Source organism: Phocoena sinus, chromosome 2, assembly GCF_008692025.1.
Source record: "Phocoena sinus isolate mPhoSin1 chromosome 2, mPhoSin1.pri, whole genome shotgun sequence".
In the NCBI taxonomy this organism is placed as follows: domain Eukaryota; kingdom Metazoa; phylum Chordata; class Mammalia; order Artiodactyla; family Phocoenidae; genus Phocoena; species Phocoena sinus.
Window position 1 is genome coordinate 85,084,387 of NC_045764.1, and position 22,269 is coordinate 85,106,655.

General features: G+C 35.5%; 1 protein-coding gene across 7 annotated transcripts; it reads right to left on the reverse strand.

The window, feature by feature from the left end:
* Positions 1-501: 501 nt before the first annotated feature.
* Positions 502-21,962, reverse strand: DTWD1 (DTW domain containing 1). 7 transcript variants are annotated; one of them, XR_004348692.1, is made up of 7 exons: positions 20,734-21,924; positions 17,166-17,484; positions 12,576-12,719; positions 10,422-10,671; positions 3,036-3,142; positions 1,764-1,957; positions 502-787 (listed from the first exon to the last, which is right to left on the reverse strand). XR_004348692.1 is itself a non-coding variant. In XM_032624516.1 (6 exons), exons 2-6 carry the CDS (start codon positions 17,427-17,429, stop codon positions 1,901-1,903), a joined length of 822 nt encoding a protein of 273 aa, XP_032480407.1. In that variant the 5' UTR covers positions 17,430-17,484; positions 21,839-21,962; the 3' UTR covers positions 502-1,900. The 7 variants fall into 7 exon arrangements, 6 of the variants coding, with proteins under 6 accessions (XP_032480407.1, XP_032480406.1, XP_032480403.1 ...); XM_032624516.1 differs by having other exon boundaries at positions 502-1,957; positions 21,839-21,962; XM_032624515.1 differs by having other exon boundaries at positions 502-1,957.
* Positions 21,963-22,269: the final 307 nt, after the last annotated feature.

Consider the following 22,269-nt stretch of genomic DNA (forward strand, 5'->3'; position numbering starts at 1 on the left):
GTGAGAAGGCACTTGAGGAAGGTGTGTCTGATACTATATCCAAAGATGAGATATATATGGGCACAATAATGCTGTATAATAATAGCTATAAGGCTTCAGAAGCATAACAATGGACTTTTCTTGCTCACAAATCTGGAATCAGATAGGTGTCAGTTAGGTGGTTCTGCTGATCTTGGCTGAGATGGTTCACATATATGGGGCTTGACTGGCTATCAGCCAATCGAAGACAGGATTCAGCTAGGGTGACCAGGGTAACCTGGCTCTGCTTCATGCATGTCTCACCCTCAAGGAGGCTAACCCAGACATGTATGTGTTTATGGTGACAGCAGTAGCACAAGAGTAAGTAGCAATACACCAGATGTTTGGAAATACATATGGCCCAGAAAGTACTTGAGAATGTACTTCAAAGGAGCATGAAAAAAAGAATACAGGGAGGAGTAAAAAACTAGTGTCATTTTTACAGTCTTTCATACCAAAGAAAAACAAGACAAGTACAGACAATTCATTGTTCAAACAGGTATTATTATTACTTGGGGGGAAAAACTTAAGATTTTTCTGGCCTTAGTAATAAATGAGGCTCTTATCTTTCTTAAGACAGCTGTAAGATAGGGGCAAATGAGTTCTTTTATCCCCCCTCTCCCTTTTAACAATTATATTTTGTTGGTTTGGAGAGCCAGTTAAATGGCAATAGATTTTGGCTCAGAAAAGTTCAAATTTAGCCCAGAGGAATCCAACTTTGGTCCTGCTTAAATCAATTCAGGCCTTCTTCTGTTCCCAAGGTCAAGTTCTAAACATGAAGAAATCCATTTTAATTCCATTCTCGAAAAATAACTGCTAGCCAGTTATTGCCTATTAACTAATAGGCAAGTCAGCTAGTTTATCTGGCTAAGAGTATGGGACTAATAATATTCAAACCTTATATAATCCATATTCCTTTTAATGAAAAGCATAATATAATGATGACCTCACCGAACCAAATCAGAAGTCCTAGATTCTAGATAAGGTTCTACCACTAATTAGTTGTGTGACCTTATAGGCAAGTTACTTAATCTCTTTAGGCCTCAACTGCCACATATATATTAATCAGGGACTGCTCTAAAGTACAATGTTTCAAATGTTCTATTTCCACAGTATATTAGCAGGTATTACTTATTCAAATAAGTTTAAGAAATACTAACTTAAATAAAGTTCAAAATGTTTATTTCAGGACTTTTCAGCACTTTCATTTTGTGCCTTTTGAATCTCTAACAGGGGAATATAAGGTGCAGCAAACAAATTTTACCAATTACTCATTTATTCATAAAAACACATGTCCCACTGAGTATACTTTGGGAAATGTACTGTTATTTCTAGCACCCACATGGGTGAAATTTAACAGTCAGTGTCCCAGAAAGAGGGCAACTTCGAAAGGGGACATTTGAGAAAAATATAATAAAATTACTATTTACAAAGGTATATGCAGGGTTTAGGAAAACCAGCAAGGTATAATGACCTACTCTGGGGCTATTAAGACCCTAGACTCATCACGATATAAGTGAAAAGGGGTAAACAGAGGGAGCATGGGCCTGAAGTTAACTGGAATAACCGCTGGGAAAGGGATGCCTGTAGGATGACCTTCAGTAGAAGGACACACCCAACCCACGGTGACCTGCCAGGAAAGGAGCAAGGGAAATAAATAATTTCATTTTCCTTTCAACCTTCAATCTCCTGCAGTGCTTCCATTTGCTGATCCCAAGCAAAAGCCAGTGGTCAAGGGGACCTACCTCACAGAGCAGAGAGCAGAATGGGAAAGAGTGGAGGGTGGATCCAGAGGGCAAACAGAAGCTATTCAGCACAGTAGAGTTCCATTCACAAGCAGCTAGATTAGATGATTAAATGGTGTCCTCAGGACTCAGTCTTTTTATCTCTCCACTCTGCTTTCTTTTGCTGGCTTCATTCTAAGGCAAGTTCTTGCCACCTGCAGCAGAGATGTCACCAGTAGCTCTAGGATTATATACATCATGCTTATTTCACAATTTCATAAAATAATAAAAAGAGTAAACACATTTATAGCACTTAGTATATGCCAGCTGCTGTTGAAAGCCCCTTAGATACATTAATTCAGTTAAACCTCACCATAATCCTAAAATAGCTACTGTATTAACCATCTCTTCAGAAATGAAGAAACTGACAAATGACTGGTAGGTGAAAAAAGAAAGCTGAGACTTAGATTTAGATAGTCTAGCTCTAGAGTCTGTGCTTTTAACCACTGCTTTTTGAAAAATAAACCCTATCTCCTAGAGCAACCATATCACTTATCAAGAAGGATGTTGGGACATGTGCTTATCCCTGGATCAATCACTAGGCACTTTGCTTGCTAAACCGGGTCATACGTCCATCCCTGTGATAGGACATGATTGCTAGCAATTTCTCCCTAAAAAAGATGCCAGGCAGATGAAAAAAGCAACAAATGTCCACCACAGACAGGGTGGACTTAAAAAGAAATAGCCCTATGGGACTGGAGCTACAATTCTAGTTCTGCCCATGTTTGCCATTAACCTTAAACAAATTACTTGAGGAGACTCTGTGAGTACAGGTGGAAAGATATGAAGATCTCTAAACAAATATCTAATTATATCTAATTACATATATATATAAATACAACACATTATTATATTAAAATATGGTAATAAAATTGAGATATGCCAAGTTGAATTTTTCAGCCAACACTATCTCTGAAAACTCCCTTAGAAATAACTTCATTTTAAAAAATATGAAGTAAAATAAATAAAACCTTATTTTTTCAAGTGGTCTTACAGACATTATACAGAAATGTTTCCTAGGAATAAACAAAGCACAGTTATAATTTTATTGATTTTAGCAAAATAAAATTACATTAAATGACTTCCTAAAAACTAATGGGTAAGTTTCCTTGTTTCCTTGTCTCCAGGGCATTTGGCATTCTTTACCAACTGGTGCATAAAAGAGTAGAAAAATAAAAGATTATCATATTGTCCTTTGTATTTCTCTTTTAAAATATCAGTATGATAATCTACCAGAAAGTAGTAAATGGCTTCAATTGTGGAAAGGAAGGTATCTGGCTTTCCTTTTTGATGGCGCCAAAAGCAAGTTTTTCTTGTTTTCAACTCCACTTGTAGCAACCCTGCCAAAAACAAATAAGAGAAGCATAAATATTTCCTGTTAACCACAGGGTGTGGTACAATAATAATTTCCCTTAATTACTTTAAGGATTTTCTTTAAATTCCTTCAATCCCAATTCCAAATAGGATATTTTCTCAAATGTATTAAGGTATATACGGAAGCAATATAAAACACAGGATGAAATCTTATCCATGACAGTTATGTATAAGTCTTGGACCTGTAGCAAATTGGTTAAAAGTAGTTAACATTTAAGATGTTCATCTCTTTCTGTCTTCTACTTGCCAGTGTCTTTTTTGACTTTAATCTGTGACAGGACTAAATTCATCAATTTTCAGAAGAGTTTCATTTCCTTGATAAATTGACATTTAAAATATTGTTCTGAAATTCACTGAGACCAGGTAGGCAGGTTAGTGGTCCTTAATACTGTTAAAACTACTTCTGGATTATCACTTTTTGGCTATTATGTTCATGAACAGAGTACCTAGAGCTGTTTCATTAGCTGTCACATCTGTGTTTGAGAGACTCAATAACGCAGTCAGCTAATGCCTTGCTCCTGTATATTTAAAGAGGAAATGACTCATGAAATCATACAATAGTACTCTCATCTCTTACAACTCAGATGTCAACATACAAACCTAGAATGCTTTTAGTACCTTAGACCAATACTCAGACTCACATTATATTTAGTTTGCAAATACTTTCTAAAAATCGTATTTTATTTTAAAGTGAGAAATAAAAGTGAAGAAGGTAATACCAAAATTGGCCCACTGACCCAGATTAGGAACCTCTGAGTCATCAATGATTTCCTACTATCACGCCTCACTTTAACTTAACAGCTACCTAAGAAATGTGGCAGAGAATGACAAGAAATAAATAATATAAAAACATATCAAGATATTAAGAGATATGAAGGATCAAATATATATCTAATAGGAGTTCTGTGGGAGACAGCAAAGAGAATGGATGAGAGATAGCATTTAAAGAGATAATGCCTATGACTGTTTCAGAAACTATTTTAAAAAATGTAAAGTCACAGATACATGACATAACGTATCTCAAGGAGGATAAACACAAAGAAATCAGTGCAGAGATCCTCCTTATAGTAGTGTAACTGCAAAAGAGCAAGACTAAAGAGAATATTTTAAAAGTAGCCATTGAGAACAGAGAGATCATATACAAAAGACAGGTAATCAAAATGACAGGAGACTTTTTATTAGGAACAATAAAATATTGAAGACTCTGGAATAAAATCTTCAAAGTGCCAAGAGGAAATAACTGGCAACCTAAAATTACCTACCCAGCAGAACTATATATCAAGAACAAGAGTGAAAAATATTAATAGACAAACAAAAATATGCCAATAGACATATGCCAACTGGAGATCCAATGGAATGAATTTCTAGATGTATTTCAGAAAAAACAGTCTGAGTTATAAGAATGGTGAGCAAAGAAAATGGTAAACATCTATGCAAATCCAAAGAAATGATGCCAGTATTAAAGAAAAACAATAATAATATCTGTTATTATTGAACAGATAATAAATAAAAGACAGAACAAAAAATAATGAAGAAAATAACAATAACTAGGAGGGGGATGAATCAAGCTTAAGTGTATTAAGGCCTTACAGTGTTCAAAAGGAGAGGTAAAAATATTGTTTGACTTTGAATTTTTTTAAGTTACATGTGCATAGTACAATTCCCCAAAAGAACCAAAATAGGAATATTAAAAAATGGAATATGAAAAATAAAAAGAAAAGCCAGGAAAAGAAAAAAGTAGTAAAGAGCAAGATAAATAAAAATAAAATTAAGATGATAGAAATAGGTCCAAATAAATCAATACTCACAGCAAATACAAACTGATTAAACCTGCCATTTAAAAGACAATGATTATCAGACTGAAATACAACAGGGATGACCTCCACAAGCCTTCCATTCAATACTGCACTGGAGGTCTTAGTTAACACAGCAATACAAAAATAATAAATTAATTAGATGCACAAGAACTGAAAAGGAAGAAACACCTCTGACATACACAGAAAATATTTTTTTAATCTTTGAACAAATTATTAGAAATACCTTGGGGTAGAGAGGATTTTTAAAAGACACAAAAGTGGTAAACATGAAAGATGGATAAATTCTACACTAAGAATTTCAGTTCCTCAAAAGATAAAGAAATTTAAAAGAGGAGCCACAAACTGCAAGAAGATATTTCAAACATTATTATCTATATTCTAGAATATATAAAGAATTTATACAAATAAATAAGAAAAACAAAACACTAGAAAGATGGACATAGATAGTTCATAGAACAGGACATGTGTATGGCCAAATAAGCAAACAAAATGATGCTCAGTCCAATTAGTAATTAGAGAAAGGCACATTACCAATACAATGAGATACCACTTTATACCCACTCTATTGGCAAAAATCAAACATTTGGCAAGACAATGGTAGGAGGGATTATGATCGATGGGAACTCTTACACATTAACTATGGGAGTATAAATTTGTATACCCACACTTTGGAAAACAGGTGGCATTATCTTGGAAAACTGAACATTCTTATATGTAACAACAGAGCTATTCCGCTTCTAGGTTCGTTTCCTAGAGGAAGCTTGCACATGTCCAAGAATGTTCATAGTAGCACTGTGTGTAACAGCAAAAACTAGAAATAATTCAATTGTGTCACCAACAGGAGAAAGAGTAAACTGTAGTATATTCACACAATCAGATATTACACAGCAGTGAAAATGAATAAACTCTAGCTACAAATTTAGAAACAAAATGGTAAGTTTACAATGTGAGTCCTGAAAACCACATACAGGTCAAAAAAAGCAAAACTAAATAATAATTTAATCTAAAAAGAGCAAATCTTTTTAAATCGAAGTATGCCATATGATATTATATGTTACAAATTTCTAATACTGTGATTCACAATTTTTAAAGGTTATACTCCATTTATAGTTATTATAAAATATTGGCTATATTCCCTGTGTTTTACAATATATCCTTGTAGCTTATTTTATACTTAATAGTTTGTATCTCTTACTCCCCTACCCCTCTATTGCCCCTCCCCCCCTTCCCTCTCCCCACTGGTAACCATCGGTTTGTTCTCTCTGTGAGTCTGCTTCTCTTTTGTTATATTCACTAGTTTGTTGTATTTTTTAGATTCCGCATATAAGTGATATCATACAGTATTTGTCTTTCCCTGTCTGCCTTATTTCCCTTAGCATAATGTCCTCCAAGTCCATCCATGTCGCTGCAAATAGCAAAATTTCATTCTTTTTTATGGCTGAGTAGTATTCTATTCTGTGTGTATGTTTGTATGTGTTTATGTGTGTGTGTATATATATATATATATATATATATATATATGTATATATATATATACGTACATGCCACGTATTCTTTATTCATTCATCTGTTGATGGACACTTGGGTTGCTTCCATAACTTGGCAATTGTAAATAATGCTGCTATGAACACTGGGGTGCATATGTCTTTCAATTAGTGTTTTTAGTTTTTTAAAAATATATATCCAGGAGTGGAATTGCTGGATCATATGGTAGTTCAATTTTTAGTTTTTTGAGAAACCTCCACTGTTTTCCATAGTGGCTGCACCAATTTACATTCCCACTAGCAGTGCACGAGGGGTCCCTTTTCTCCACATCCTCACCAACATTTGTTACTTGTGTTCTTTTTGATGATAGCCATTCTGACAGGTGTGAGGTGATATCTCATTGTGGTTTTGATTTGTATTTCCCTAATGATTAGCATCACTTCATGTGTCTGTTGGCCATCTGTATTCCCTCCTTGGAAAAATGTCTATTCAGTTCTTCTGTCCATTTTTTAATCAGATTATTTGCTTTTTGATGTGATGAGCTGTTTATATATGTTGGATATCACTCCCTTATCAGTCATATCATTTGCAAATATTTTCTTCAATTCAATAGGTTGTCTTTTCATTTTGTTGATGGTTTCCTCTGTTGTACAAAACCTTATAAGTTTAATTAGGTCCCATTTATTTATTTTTGCTTTTATTTCCGTTGCTTTAGGAGATGGATCCAAAAAAATATTGCTCTGATTTATGTCAAAGAGTGTTCTGCCTATGTTTTCCTTTATTAAAGTATCTGGTCTTACATTTAAGTCTTTAATCCATTTTGAGTTTATTTTTGTATACGATGTTAGAGGATGTTCTAATTTCATTCTTTTACATGTAGCTCTCCAGTTTTCCCAGCACCACTTATTGAAGTGATGAATAATAGTTTTAACAATTTTGACTCCTTCTCCAACAAAAAGAAACCATCCTTCCCCACTGCATTCCCCCAAGCCTTTCTGTGGTGGATCTTCAAGGATGTTATGCCATTTTTCACTTGAGGGCTTACATTTTATGATTAAATTAGGCACTCAAACTTCAAATGTTTTATTTTGACAGCAGTAAAACATCTACAGCTCTCTGTCTGTAAAGTCTGGCAAAACAGTATGTTACATTGTTAAGGGGATTCTTAATCTCAACATTCATAATAAGATAACAGAAACAAACATTCCAATACACTACATTTGAGGGTTTAAACTGAGGTTTAGAGTTGGTTTGTTCAGTTTAATCCTATCAAATGATAAACTGTTTTAAAACCTAATGGCAATGATTTATAACAAAAAAGGGCTGTTTCTTGTGGAAGTAACTTGGCTTATCTGGAAACTGGTATTTCACATATGTAGAGATTATAAATATGCCAAGCCCTAAATATTTCCTGTGGTGCAATGAGGAGCCAGAAGAGGCAGGGGGTGAAATAGGGCACACAGAGAAGACTGACTCTAGAAATCCATTTACTTCATGATTTTGAAGGGTTTAAGAAATCCCTTTTAAAATTCTGATGTAGCACAGAATTGAAATATATGATACTTCCTATGTGATCTGAGAAATAGAAATTTTTTGTACAAATGTGATTTGAAGCCTTAAGCACAACAGCTGAAAACATATTTGAATTGTACCTCAACAGTTCCTTTTACAATTTTTTCAAGTGTTATCACTTATGTTCTTCACTTGACCTTTTCAATTACCATATAAAGTAATTTAAAGAAAAGGCTCAGGAAAATCTTCAAACTGAGGAGTAACTTGCTGCTGTAACCATCCAAGGTAACGTGGCAGGCAGTACTCCAAAGAGCGGGACTTTAGGGTTTCATCTATTAAACATTAGCAACAACGCTGCAAATCTTATGCTCCGTCATCTTTCTCTGTCTCTGTCTCTCTCTCATACACACACACACACACACACACACACACACACACACACACACTTCTTTGTCTCTATCTCTCTGCCTATCTGTCACACACACATACACCCAAGCACACAGAATTAGAATGACAAAGCAATCTTTCTAACATGTATGCTGTTTTCAAGAGATATAAACAATATAAATTAAGTTAGGTAAATCTAGCATTGTCGCTCACTTTAGCTTGGGACTAATTATCACAGGATTCCAAAAAGCGTCATAAACTTTCTTTTCTAGAGGATGGATATTTTTAACAATTGCCTGGGAGAAGCTCTCCCAGTTTGAAACTGTTTTGGAAACTGCCTAATACCAGCTGGGTAGCTCTTGTGCTTTCTAATCATACATGGTACACAAATAGAGCCATCAAACAGCTAGAAATAAACCTAAAGTTTTTAGAGAAACTACTGAGAAAGACTGAAGCACTGAGTAAGGTGCAAGGGAACAAGACAAGTAACTTTCTTCATATTACTAGTTGTGTTATTGGGCAAGTAAAGCAACTTTTTTAAACCATTATTATTAGACACTAAGTTTTTCACTCTAAGAGAAAAACATACAAACATAAAACAAAAGAAAGTAATGTTAAATCTGAATTGGAACTATCCATGTGAACTCATAATATATATCTATTTATTTCTTTTGGCTCTGTCCACTGAAGCAATGACATCCAAGCAGTAATAAATTTACTAGATCTTGGTTTCTAATACCATTCCCCACTAAAAGAACCACAGCTCCTTCAAGTAATTAATTCTGGGTCTGGGGCAGGAAAAAAAGTACAAGTGAACTTGGGACATCCTGTTGTAACAGAAAGACTAATTAGGCCATGCCACAAAGGACTTGAAGGGCTCCCAATAGCAAAATTTTAGACAATTTGGACATCAAAAAGAATACAACCATGACACATTATAATACACTGAACTAAAAGGAAATCCGTAAGACCACAGTGATCTCAAAAAGAGAAAAAAAGAAGAGAGGGGAAAAAAGAAAAGCTCTTCTTCACATAAGAATGCCAGCTAACAAATGTAGAAGAAATAATAATATTAAAATTTCATCATTTTGTAATCCTTAATGTAATTACTGATTTAGGCAACAGTCATCAATAAATACTAAAACCACTCAGTAAAAAGCAGTTGGGAATAGTTCACCGTCTTAAAGCATCACCCCACAGATTACTACTAATTTCAATGAAGAAAATAACCTTTATAATGGAGAAATTTGGCAATCACCACTTTAATCAAGGAATTAAAGTTATCAGCAGTAATGGAACAACTTACATTATATCCTCCTGATCTGATGTATACAACCTGAGCTATGAATAGGTTAACCATATAATTAATCAGCCAAACAGCTTCATTTCCGAGAGTGAAAGGGGATGCTATTAATAATTATATCAAAACAATAGATATAAACTGGAATTGTCATGGACAACCCTGTATTTATCCTTATCTGAAGTATCTTTGCAAAAATATTTAAATTGAATCTAATATTGAAACATTCAGACAATTGACCTATCCTCTTCACACAAGTCTAAGTCATGAAAAACAAAAACGGGACTGTTCTACATTAAAAGAGACTAAAGAGACATAATAACCAAATGCAATTTGAGTTTACATGCTGCATCAGAGGAAAAGAGCTACAACAGATACTTTGGGGTTAATTAGGGAAATATGAATATGGACTGCATATGAGATATCATAGAACTTTTCTTAATTTTCTTAGAGTGATAACGGTATAGTGATTATGCAATTATTCTTAAAAGTTGTACACTTAGGTATTTAAGGGTGATGTATTGCAAAGCCTGCAACTTACTTTCAAATGGTTCAACCAAAAACATATATGATATCTAAGTACACAAACATACATATAATAGAGGAGGAAAAATAAAGCAAATGTGGCAAAATGTATGTGTATTCAATGCAACTCTTCTTGCAATAAATCTGTAGGTTTGAAGTTCTTTGAAATGAAAGTTGGGGGACAGAACAATCAAAAACATGCAACATTTTTTTTCTTACCTTGCAGTCTCTCATCAGTGAATATTTTGTTTGTTTGGTTCCAGGTGCTATCTATGAATACAATTTTTTTCAGTGTTGTGTCTTTGCACTTGCTGTCATTCAAATCCTGTTCTTCAGTTTTCTTGCGTTTAATGAATGGCTTGTCAAGGTCATCATTTTTGCCTCCAACATTATTTTGAATCTTTTCTTGGAGATGAAAAGAAATTTCTTTTATTGAAACAGAGTTAGGTCCAGGAAAAACAAGTGCAACCTAAAGCAAAGAAGCTTAAGTTAGTAGTGTGCTATTATGATCTTCAAAATTAATAAATTCTGACTTAAAACTTTAAGAGGAAAAAATATGTTGAGTATCTGAGAAACAAGCATTAGGTTCTATTATATGTGCCACTTTAATATATATGGTAAAGTTTTTGGCTCTTCCCTAGTAATTTATAATCATAATACACTACCTAGAATTATTTTTGTACTTCAAAATAAGTTATTCACCTATTGAGAGAAGCTCAGTTAATTGTACCTTAAATCAAAAAACTAAAGTCTATAATATTTCATAAGATAAAAGGCAAAGTATGGGGTACTTTGTAAAAGAACCATTGAAAAGTGCTCAATAATTAAATACCATTTTCACCTATATAATAAGCAACGATAAAACAAATGATACAGTCAATGCTGGTGAGGAAATGGTGTAATAGGCCTTTACTGACATCAGGTTTAAATAGTATAACTCTTTGTGAAAGCAATTTGGCAATTTAAGTCAAGAGTCTTGAAATGTTCATACCCTTTGGTCAAATAATTTCACATATGGGAATTTATCTTAATAAAATAATTCTAAACACACACATACAATACCCAGAATATTTGTTAAAGTATACTTATTACAGTGAAAAACTAAAACTAAAGAAATCTAACTTTCAAGGAACAATTCAGTAAATTATGGCACCTCCTTTCTTTCAGCATGTTTTTACTGAGACCTTATATACTGTACTGTATATCCAAAGTATAAAAACTCCTGCCACAAAGCAGGCACCCACTAAATATCTGTTAAATGAACAAATGTTGATAGAATTACAGATGTTATCCTCCATACGTTTCTCTATTTCCCAAGTTTTCTTGAATGAAAATGTATCATTTTTAATATGAAAAAAATATTAAAATAAACTTTAAAATCTTGAATTTATAAGCTTCGACATTATAAAAGTTTTTCAGACATTCACAATGCATGCCTACATATCCCCCATACCCAACAAGCTAAGTCCAGGGCTTTTTAGTTTTCTTGGACTATAAGCATGTCACATCTTTTTATATTGACATAGATGATAACCTAGCTGACCAGAGAAGGAAATACAAATATATTCCTAGATCCGAAACTCATATATTTTTTACAAACACAACTTTCTATAAACTCAACCAAAAAATATAAATATATTGATGGGAAAGGAAAAACTTACCAAGTTCTTCCTTGAACAAATGAATGCATTTTTAATTTTGCTTCTAAATTAACCATACCAACAAATGTTCCCCCAAAAGACCTATGTGCTTCTTTCAGAAGTATTCAAGCCCTAGTCTTTTGAGATCTATTGCAACATCACTTTTCAACAAGACCAGCTGTCACTAACGTGACCATTTCAACTATGTGAAAACCAATTAAGAATCTAGAAATGAGTAAGGAAGGCCTCTGAGTAGCCAAAAGAAATATTACAAAGGCCATGTACTAATGCTCTTAATTTAGAGAGAATTTCTAAAAATCCTTCTACCTTAGTCTGTCTCTTCTTCTTCTGGAGAAATTCCAACAACATTTGTAATCTGGTTTCTCAGTTTGTATCAAATTAGACTATCTATGTGTAGTATAGGAAGGAGAATGGAGACAGGAGAAAATTAAAGGCAGGCCTAGTAGTACTGGCAAAGAGTAAAAACCTGAAGAAATAATGCAAACAATAAAAAGTAGAAAGACAGACTCAAAAAAGCTCAACATCTAGGATCATTTGATCTTTGAAAATGATGAAGTAAACTGTACGTTGTTTAGTGCTATATAAGATTTAACCCTAGATCACTAAACAAAATATTAAATTATGTTCAAGTAAGTTCAGAAAGGCAATGGGGTTTAAAATTCATGTTTTGATTCAACGTGAAAAGTTGTAAAAAAAAACATAAGCTGCCTACTTCATGGTCCTTTTCTTCATATTCTGGAATACAAGGATATGTATAAATATTCACAAATTCAGGTGCTAAGAGTTTTGCATGTATAGCAGTGCTTTTGCCGTCTGTTTCATTTGGATGTTTAATGATGTCAATCTTCAATGGAAGCTAAAATTTAAAGAAAAAAGACAAATGAACAAAACAAATATAAAAATTCTAATTTTTACATTAACAAAAATCGTCTTTAAAGCTTAAATAGCAAGTTCACACTAAGATCCTATAAATACACTTATGGATTGAAAAGTCATACTTTTCTAGAACAAATACTAAGAATGGTAACAGTCATAAAGGAAACACAAATTTATTCCTCCATATTGTTAATCATGTACTAGAACAACTATTTTCAACTCATTTAACGTAGAATCTTCTCTTATAGCAATGTTCCAATGTCACTTTCATTTAAATCACATTGGCACTGAGTCATATTCTTTGCATTTCAATATCTGTGCCAAGGACATTTTTTATAATTCCTATAAACTTTTAGGTCTATTAATTTTACAATATATTAAAAGGAAACATAAGTTTGGGCAAAAGCTTTAGATCTAAAACTCAAGCTAAAATTTTGTTCCTTAAACATCAGGTCAAAGGTATTATCTTTTATTTTAACATCATGATTCTCAGCATAATTAACAGCACAAGTGAAATTAATTATTAACCGGAAAAAACAGTAACAGAATGGTTCTAGGAGGTACACTCTTTATATAAGAAATAACTCTCTTCAAAATCATTTTGCCTATTTTCCTTAAGGTTTCATTATTTAATTACTATGAACTATGTCCTGTCTCTACGCAAAAATAATATTATCTGCAAATTTCTTGAGTTAGATTTTTCTATTATTTCACTGACTTGTTTGGTTTCGTTTTCTGTATAATGCTTGTACAAGTCCTGCATTCAGCCATGATTATGAAAATAAAAGACAAGTCATATCTCCCCCATTATATATATGAAACTCTCTGAGATGGATTCTTCACTGTAGAGTTCAAATGACTTGTTATGATAAGCACTCTTCCAGCTCCCATCCCACACTAAAAGGCAAGAATCTAGGCATTTACCCTGGGGCACATAGCTATTTTACCCTGGTTACAAAATAGTTACAAAACTATTTTTCTTGTTTTTTAAAACAGCTTTATTAAAGAGATAAAATTGATACAATAAATATATTTAAAGTGTACAATCTAATCAGTTTTAACATGTTACACCTTTGCACTCATCACCACAATGAAGATAATGAACAAATCCATCACCCCCAAAAGTCTTCCTGTGCCTCCCTCCTTCCCCTTTTCCCCATCAACTACCACCCACAGTCCTTAGACAACCATTGATCTGCTACCACTATAGGTTGGTTTTTATTTTCTAGAATTTTGTATAAATGAAATCATAAAATGTGTACTCTTTTCATCTGATTTCTTTCACTTAGAATAATAACTGTGAGATTCACCCACGCTGTGTGTATCATTAACTCCAGAACTGTTTTTTAAAGGGGCAGTTGCTGTATGCTACTAGATGATCCCAACCGTACATAGTTTATCTTTCAGGATGATTATATGGAAAGAGGATAGTATATACCCTAGAAGGGTCATAAATATCCCAAATAGTTTTCAATCTAGGGTTTCAAACCCCATGTCTCCTACCCTCCCACTCAGGCCTAGTGATCATTTATAAGTTGGAGCCAATTGCATCAAACCATCAAACCAACTTCTAGTTATAGAACATTTGCCATTTAAGTAGGCAGTTCACAAACAATTTTACATTAGTCTACCTCTGGCTGAACTCTACATCAGACTTTCCTCATGACGCTCAGTCCCAGCTGATATTACATTCCCTTTCCCCAGGGTCTCTCAGTACCAGCTCAGCATTATCTTAGCCCAGGTAAGGTAGGAAAGAGGAAAGAAGAAAAAGAAAGCAGGTCATGACAAAGTATTCTAATACTAATGAAATTGACTTTCTAATACGGCCGATGAGTAGAGCTGAAAATTCCAAAGGTAATCACCAACATTTCTGATCAGCTGGCTATCTCTGAAGGATATCATTTAAATCAAAAATGCAGGACTGGGGGATTCCCTGGTGGCGCAGTGGTTGAGAGTCCACCTGCCGATGCAGGGGTCACGGGTTCGTGCCCTGGTCTGGGAGGATCCCACATGCCACAGAGCGGCTGGGCCTGTGAGCCATGGCCGCTGAGCCTGCGCGTCCAGAGCCTGTGCTCCGCGACGGGAGAGGCCACAGCAGTGAGAGGCCCAAGTACCGCAAAAAAAAAACAGGATTGAATGTTATTAATGTATTTTACAAATCATGAACCTAGCTATTATGGACTAACATCTACAAGTATAAAACAATTATGCCAAATTTGTGCTCAAAAAGTATTCCTGGGTGCCCGTCCAGGTATATTTAGTTCCCCCTGAGTAAGCCTGAGAATTATACTATGAAACAAAAGCCCAGACATGGGTCAAATCATGAAAATAGGTAAATATATATTTGTGCTCTAGTTTGTACATTTTAAGGGAAGATACATCTTAAATAATGACAGGGTGCAGAGTAATACCACTAGAGTTGACCAGACTGAGTTCAAGTAGAAATGTTCTGTTTTCAAACATTTAAAGAAGATCAATCTGTTCTCTAACATCTATGTTTTCTATAAGAGATTTACCACAAATCTTTCTGCCCAAATTTATCAAAATGCCATTAGCAGAAAAACCTAAGCCTTTTTCCATGTGATTATCAACTTTCCCAAAGAGAGTCTTTTCAATTCTAGGACTCTAATAGAGCTGAAACTTTCTTTTATCTTATGATTTTTTTTCTCCTTTTTTTAAAAAAAAAACCAAGAGCACCTTTTACCTTTGCTTATGCATTTGTCACGACATTTAAAAAATTATACTCTGCATTAAAAAGATACATATTTATGAATTTAATCCCTAGACTAAAATTTATAGCTTGGGAGGTACTTACTCATGTAGTCATCTTCCCTTCCCAAGCAGGCTATCTAAAAGCAAATGCTAAACAATTTGTAAAAATAAAGTAGAAATTAGAAAGAAAATTTTGTAGAGTTTTTATTACTACTAATAGTAACAGTATTTTAGTATTTATATTAACATATAAAATTTTATTTCTGGCAATTAAAATAAAACACTTCAGAAAATTCTGCACCATCCAGTAGGCCATTTAGAGTTGATCAAACTCTTGGCATAGTGTTTTGAGTCATTTTGATTAAATAGTGGACATTAGACCACTGATTTGAAAAATAATCCTCAATTATTAAATTCCTATGAAAACATTAGCTCTGCCAATATATTATTAACTTTTATTATTCTGATCTTCAATCCTTTTGAATAAAATATATCTTAAGATAAAACTTTTAATGGGATATTTTCTATATGTGGCTATGACATAAATAGATGAAATGATTCTGTGTATATCTCCAAAACTATACTTCAAAATGTAATATTCTTATAAGATAATGGCAACTTTAAAAGAATTATTGTCCTCAGGCTCTCAGTTTTTCTGAGGTAACTGTGAAGCTGATTGGATTCCATTCTTACTTATTCTTGGCCAGTAAACTTTCCAATAGCCTATAAGAGTGATCTGAGACCCCTAAGCAGACCATGGACTTGCCAAGGTGACATGTAGGCTAAACTACAATTCAGGTAACAAAATATGAGTGTTAAAGTATTTTTCTTACTTGAAAACTTAAATGAACCTTAAAATCACCACATTAAATATCTTTAAATATAGTTACAACTTTCATACTGGCAAGTTCTAATGAGTCCATGTGTAGGTTTGGTCTCTTTAAAGTTCTAACAGGCAGCAGTCAAATTTCATACACTATTTGATTTGCTCCTAAAGTTCGGGTCACTGTTAGGCAAGTTAACATACACATAATAAATTTTTTGATTACGTAGACATGATGGTCTACAGACCTTTTATCTACTCAAAAATAGTCTTGGTAAGCAACAAGTATAAGGTAAGCAATCAACTCAAATCAATTTTTTAAATCTGGCTTTAAATCACAACAATTATAACACAGCCCAATGAGTAGGTCTTAGTCTTTCAATTTTAGTTTTGTTTAGTTTTGGTCACTGACATGGGCTCCATCTCCACGTACAGGATGGGGCTGAACTCATGATTTTGCCTAAGCAAAAATCAACCCTAGTTCCTTCAGGATATGTTTTCTCAAAGGGCAGTCCAAAGCCCTTGAGGTAGTTTTTGAGGCTCCTTCATGTAGTCTGTAAACTTGTCTCTTGTAGTATTCAAGTTTATACGATGTTTTTTTCTATGTAGTAAATGAATTATAATCATTAATTTAAAAAAGTAACTGATTTCATTAAAAACAAGAGCATTCATCTCAGATGCAAGTGTTTTGGCAATGTGTGCCTCTTTTTCTAGAGACGAGGAAAAAAAATATAGGTTTACCAATCTACAGGATTAAACTTTCTATTAATACAATTCATTTTCATAATAATATCATTTATCAAGCTTATCAGTTATATTAGAGTAGGTATATATGAGATGTGTTTTTAAAATCTATTTTCCTACTTCCAAACAATTAAAGTTCTCACCAACCTTCACACGTGGTATCTGTTCAATAGGTACATTCTCAACTGGGACGTAACATGTATAGCAGTAGAACATTCTTGAACCACCACACTTGAGACATTTTGATCTTCCATTTTGTTGAGCTTTTTGAAGAACTTCTTGAGATGCTAAGCATAAGTTTTGAAGAGGATATTCTGCAGCTATGGATGTAGTTTGTGACTGTTGTATTTCCACAAATTTTGAATTATCTTCTTCCCTTTCTTTGAGAAATATAGGTGTATTGAGAGACATTTTTCATTCAGACCAAAGTTTAACTTTTATTTCTAAAACACATATCATAGATGCACTGAAAAAAAAAGTGGGAGACAAAATAAAAAACAGAAAACATTTTACTCACTGTTTCTACCAAAAAAAATTACTCAATTTAATTCACAACTGTGTGCTGTTTTTAGTATTTATTAACAAACGTTAATAAGTTTTCTAAACCACTAAATTAGTATGCTTTAAAATACAAAATGAAAAAGCAATATATTCAAAACAATAAATTACCCTTTTAAGCTATTCCCTCCATAAAAATAGGAAGGCTCTTGCCTAGAAAAACTATTTCAAATATAAAGTTTAGGTATGAACGATCTATTTTTCAGTGACTATTTTTGTCCCAGAAACAGTAATTTTGTTTAATATTAGGAATGTAATGTTTTAATGTTAGTATCAGCCAGGAGAGTATTCAACCATGTAAGCTCTGACTTTCAATTAATATTACGTGATATCAGATCTCAGTCTGAACGCTAATGAAAATCCAAGGTTCCAGTGAAATCAGTAAAATTTAGTTAATGTTCTAAAAGATGTAGTCTTCTCCAACATAAATTAAAACACATAAAAATATAACTAAACATCCATTAAAATAAGAGGCATTCATTACCAATTATAACTTGTAAAATATCCCAAAAGGTGAAATACATGACTATATATAAAGATATATGCATATATATAAAGATTAAAGTGTAATCTTATAAATGTTAAAATTTTACAGAGTAACATCAATGTTCACCCACTCTAAGAATTCACACTGCTTTTCAAAAATATATACCATTCAGATTCTTCAGTTCTAGAGGTAAAATAGTAATTTTCCCACTTAAATATTTCCTTCAAAGAAGGATGATGGCTGCCAAAACTGTTATTCAAATCTTTTGTAAGCACAATATACTTCGAGGGAGAAAAGAGACTGGGGCCCATTTGATTTGATATGCATTCCAAAGCTGTCAAATGATTCTCATATTCTAAAGCCTTATGGCATTGTGGTGTTTAACTATGAGACTCCAGGCACTTTGAGTACAAACACTGACAGGAGAAACGCTGTGCTGCAACAGAAAACTTTCTGTGCTCTCCCAAACAGAAAGTGAACAGAGTCCAGTGGAACATAATATACAACATAATTTACTAACAAGAAGTTAGTGATACTAATTTAATTAGTCATCAGGAGCTTTTTATAGATTGTAAATCCCAGGGAGCTTGAGACCCAAATAAAGAAGTACAAAGAAAAAAGATGATAGCCATTGAAGGAAAAGTAAAATATACTTGCCAAACTTACCCAAGGGGAAAGCCAAAATACAATAAATATTTTTGACGTGTACTGATTAGGTACAGGTTTACATTTTGGGTTGCTCAGAGAAAGTGATATTTGAAAATTATGATCCAACCCCTTCTTCTTGCCTCACAAATGGAAAACATTATCTGACCTCCACTCCAAATCATCTACCTAAAAATGGCTTTTATCTTTGTCAATATGCCCTCAATGACTGAGAAAGTGCAGGACATTAAGCTGCCACCTTTTCTTGAGGCTCATATCCTTTTAACATTGCATGACAGTCTTCGACCTTATCTCTAGGAAAATGTACTTACAGACACAACATTTTGCACACAATTTCAGGTGGTTTGCAGATTTCTAGAGTCCATCTACAAATCTGGGTAAAGAAATCTTGCCTAAGATCAAAAATTCATTCTAAGGACAGGAGCAGCCTTAAAAGACTGGGAAGAGATCCTATTAGTCTCCAGAAACCAGAGCTACAAAACCTTTGTTGGCCAAAAACAGGTCAACTCTCACAAGCCAACAGAGGTCTCATCACTACACTTAAGAAGTTAATTGGTACCTAAATCCTCTTGGTTTGGGTTTGTTCTGGTGTTGCCTGAGGTTCTTAAAAACATTTTTAGGCTAAGTCTTGAGTTATCCAGGTCATGGGGCTCAACCTAAAAATGAAATTGGAGTGGTCTAATTCAACCTGACTCCATTTCTCTGGGTATTCCAGTAGCTATGTAGGGGTTTGCATGTGCTGCCATACCAGGCCTACTGGGGAAGTATGCAGTCCCCAAGGGTGTCATGAAAGTCAATGTGGTTGCCTGACATTCAATGAAATACTGCTGGTGAGTTTTTCTAGAGCCCCAAAGTGCACTCCTCCCGAGATGTCTCAGAAATATCCCCCTGGGCTTCCCTGGTGGTGCAGTGGTTGAGAGTCCGCCTGCCGATGCAGGGGACACGGGTTCGTGCCCTGGTCCAGGAAGATCCCACATGCCGCGGAGCGGCTAGGCCCATGAGCCATGGCCGCTGGGCCTGCGCGTCCGGAGCCTGTGCTCCGCAACGGAAGAGGCCACAACAGTGAGAGGCCCGCGTACCGCAAAAAAAAAAAAAAAAAAAAGAAATATCCCCCTATATTTCACTTGGACTTCCATCCATATAACTAAATGAGTATCAGCAAAGCCTTATATAAAATGTGCTTCCTCTACAAAAATCAGACAACACAAATACCTTCAGACAGTGAAAGGTAAATGCCGATGGCTCCCCGCTTTGCCCCGCCTACACACTCACCTAGGGCTGAGGTGGCTACACAGAAGAGGCGAGCAGTTCCAAGTTAGGGGTGGCTCCCTCCAAAGGTCTCTAAAACCATATGACCAGGATATCTGTCCTGACCTAATCAACAGCCTGCCTCTAATATGTACAAATCATTTGTTGCAAACATGATGATTCAAAACATACTTGTTAACATCAAATATGTGTGGGAAACACAAGTGAAGTGGTGGGGGTTACTGAGAAAACATTAAAAAACTTTATTCCTAAGAAATTAACAAATATTTTTTTTTTTTTTTTTTTTTTTCTTTACGCGGGCCTCTCACTGTTGTGGCCTCTCCCGTTGCAGAGCACAGGCTCTGGACGCGCAGGCTCAGCGGCCATGGCCCACGGGCCCAGCCGCTCCGCGGCATGTGGGATCCTCCCGGACCGGGGAACGAACCCGCGTCCCCTGCATCGGCAGGCGGACTCCCAACCACTGCGCCACCAGGGAAGCCCAACAAATATTTTTACCTTGATGGTTCACCCATCATTCTGCAACCTGGGTTGAAAACAAATTAATTTTTTCTCCTTCTACCCTCTTTATCCCCCAACTTAATCAAGTTGTATCAATTCTACCTTGCACATAATCCTCTATTTTTAGTCTCAAAGTCAGGATTCTAGATGGCCCATGGCCATCTAGAATCTCTTACACCTCTTTACTTTCATGCACTTATTACTAGTTTCACATACTGTACTTTAATTTGGAGTTACCTTTTAGTGAAATTATCCCTCCTAGCAGTCAACTCTCCAACAGCAGAATTCTTTACGGATCTGTCCTGTTCCTATGTCTTAGGGCAGCATGAGGAATTCAACAAATACTTGTTAACTAAATCAAAACCATTCCGAAAAAGAAGTATCCACTATGCACCTGCTACTGAAGTATCTGACAAACATTTATGGGCCATCTGCAGCATGGCAGAATTAGCAGCCTGGCAGATTTTTTTTTTTTTTCTAAAATAAAAATGTAAAAGGCTCCTAGCTACAAGTTGACTCAGTTCCCAATGGAACATTATATAAAACTCCCCTATTCTGTACTTTGGACCAATTCAGTACTAGATAAAACCTACTTCAATTTTTTTTCCCCTATTTTTAAGAACCTGGTCACATATGTACAAGTCCAACATCCATGTTAAAAAACCCAAGGTACCAACTTTTTCATACAGGTTAACAGCACCCTCCATACACACGACCCAACATGTGGTAGACAGACTGTCTTGCCTTAGTTTTTCACGGTACATTGGGGCTCCGACAGAAGTAATTCTTAAAGTATTGTGGTTTTGAGTCAAGCAGCGATTTTATCATCCAACTTCGTGGAATTGGCAGTTTGCAGTGTTAATATACTTCCTGACTTATCCTACATTCCCTCCAAATAATTCAGGCATAAGGAACAGTCTCCTTGCTTATTATGTAATCATAACCTTAATATTTTAAATACATTGCACGGCACACTATGTCTGTACTAAGTTTCTCCTTCCCTGATAACCAAGGCCCCAAAACCACTCCAAACACTAAAAAATAAAGAATAGGGTTCCTAGGGGACTAACTTTGCCTGGACAGACTTTTCTTGGGGTGGAATGCACTGAAAAAAAAATTTTTTAAGGGAAAATTTGGACACCCTTTTCCCAGAGGGCCCGCAAGATCTTAATGTAAGCGCCCGCGCAGAAACCAGGTCCCCGCTCACAAAGAGACACCCGGTACGACCTGCGGCAGGGCCCGGCCAAGGAGCGCCACTCTCGCAGCTGCCGGGCTCCGGCCAGACGGCTGGTCCCCACAGAGGCGCGGAGACCCAAACGAGGGATCTCGGTGGGACTCACACCTGCACAACCCACGGGTCCTCGCACGGCTCCACGCGTCTTCCGCTCCGCCCAGGACCGCTGCGCGCGCCCGGCCCTAGTCCCGCCAGGCGCGGCGGAGCGCTTTCCGGGCGACACCGGAGGGAGGAGCCCAGCCGTTGCTAAGGCCGTTGCTAGGGCCCGGCTCAGCGCGGGCCCCTCTGGCAAAGGTAACGGGCGGGGAGGGCCGCGGTAATGGGTTAGACGGAAAGTCCCTCCTCAGCGTCTCCAGTGGTCGGTGGTGTTGCCCTTTTCCGGAGAGACGGGATGGAAGACCAGGACCCTGCTCTGTGAGACTGACCCGGACCACTAAAGTGGGACGCGGTTCTCGAAACAAACTGTCAAGGTGCAGTTGCAGTGAGTTGTGAAAAATGCGGTTCCTACAGAACACTTCCCCATTTACCAATTCCCAAAA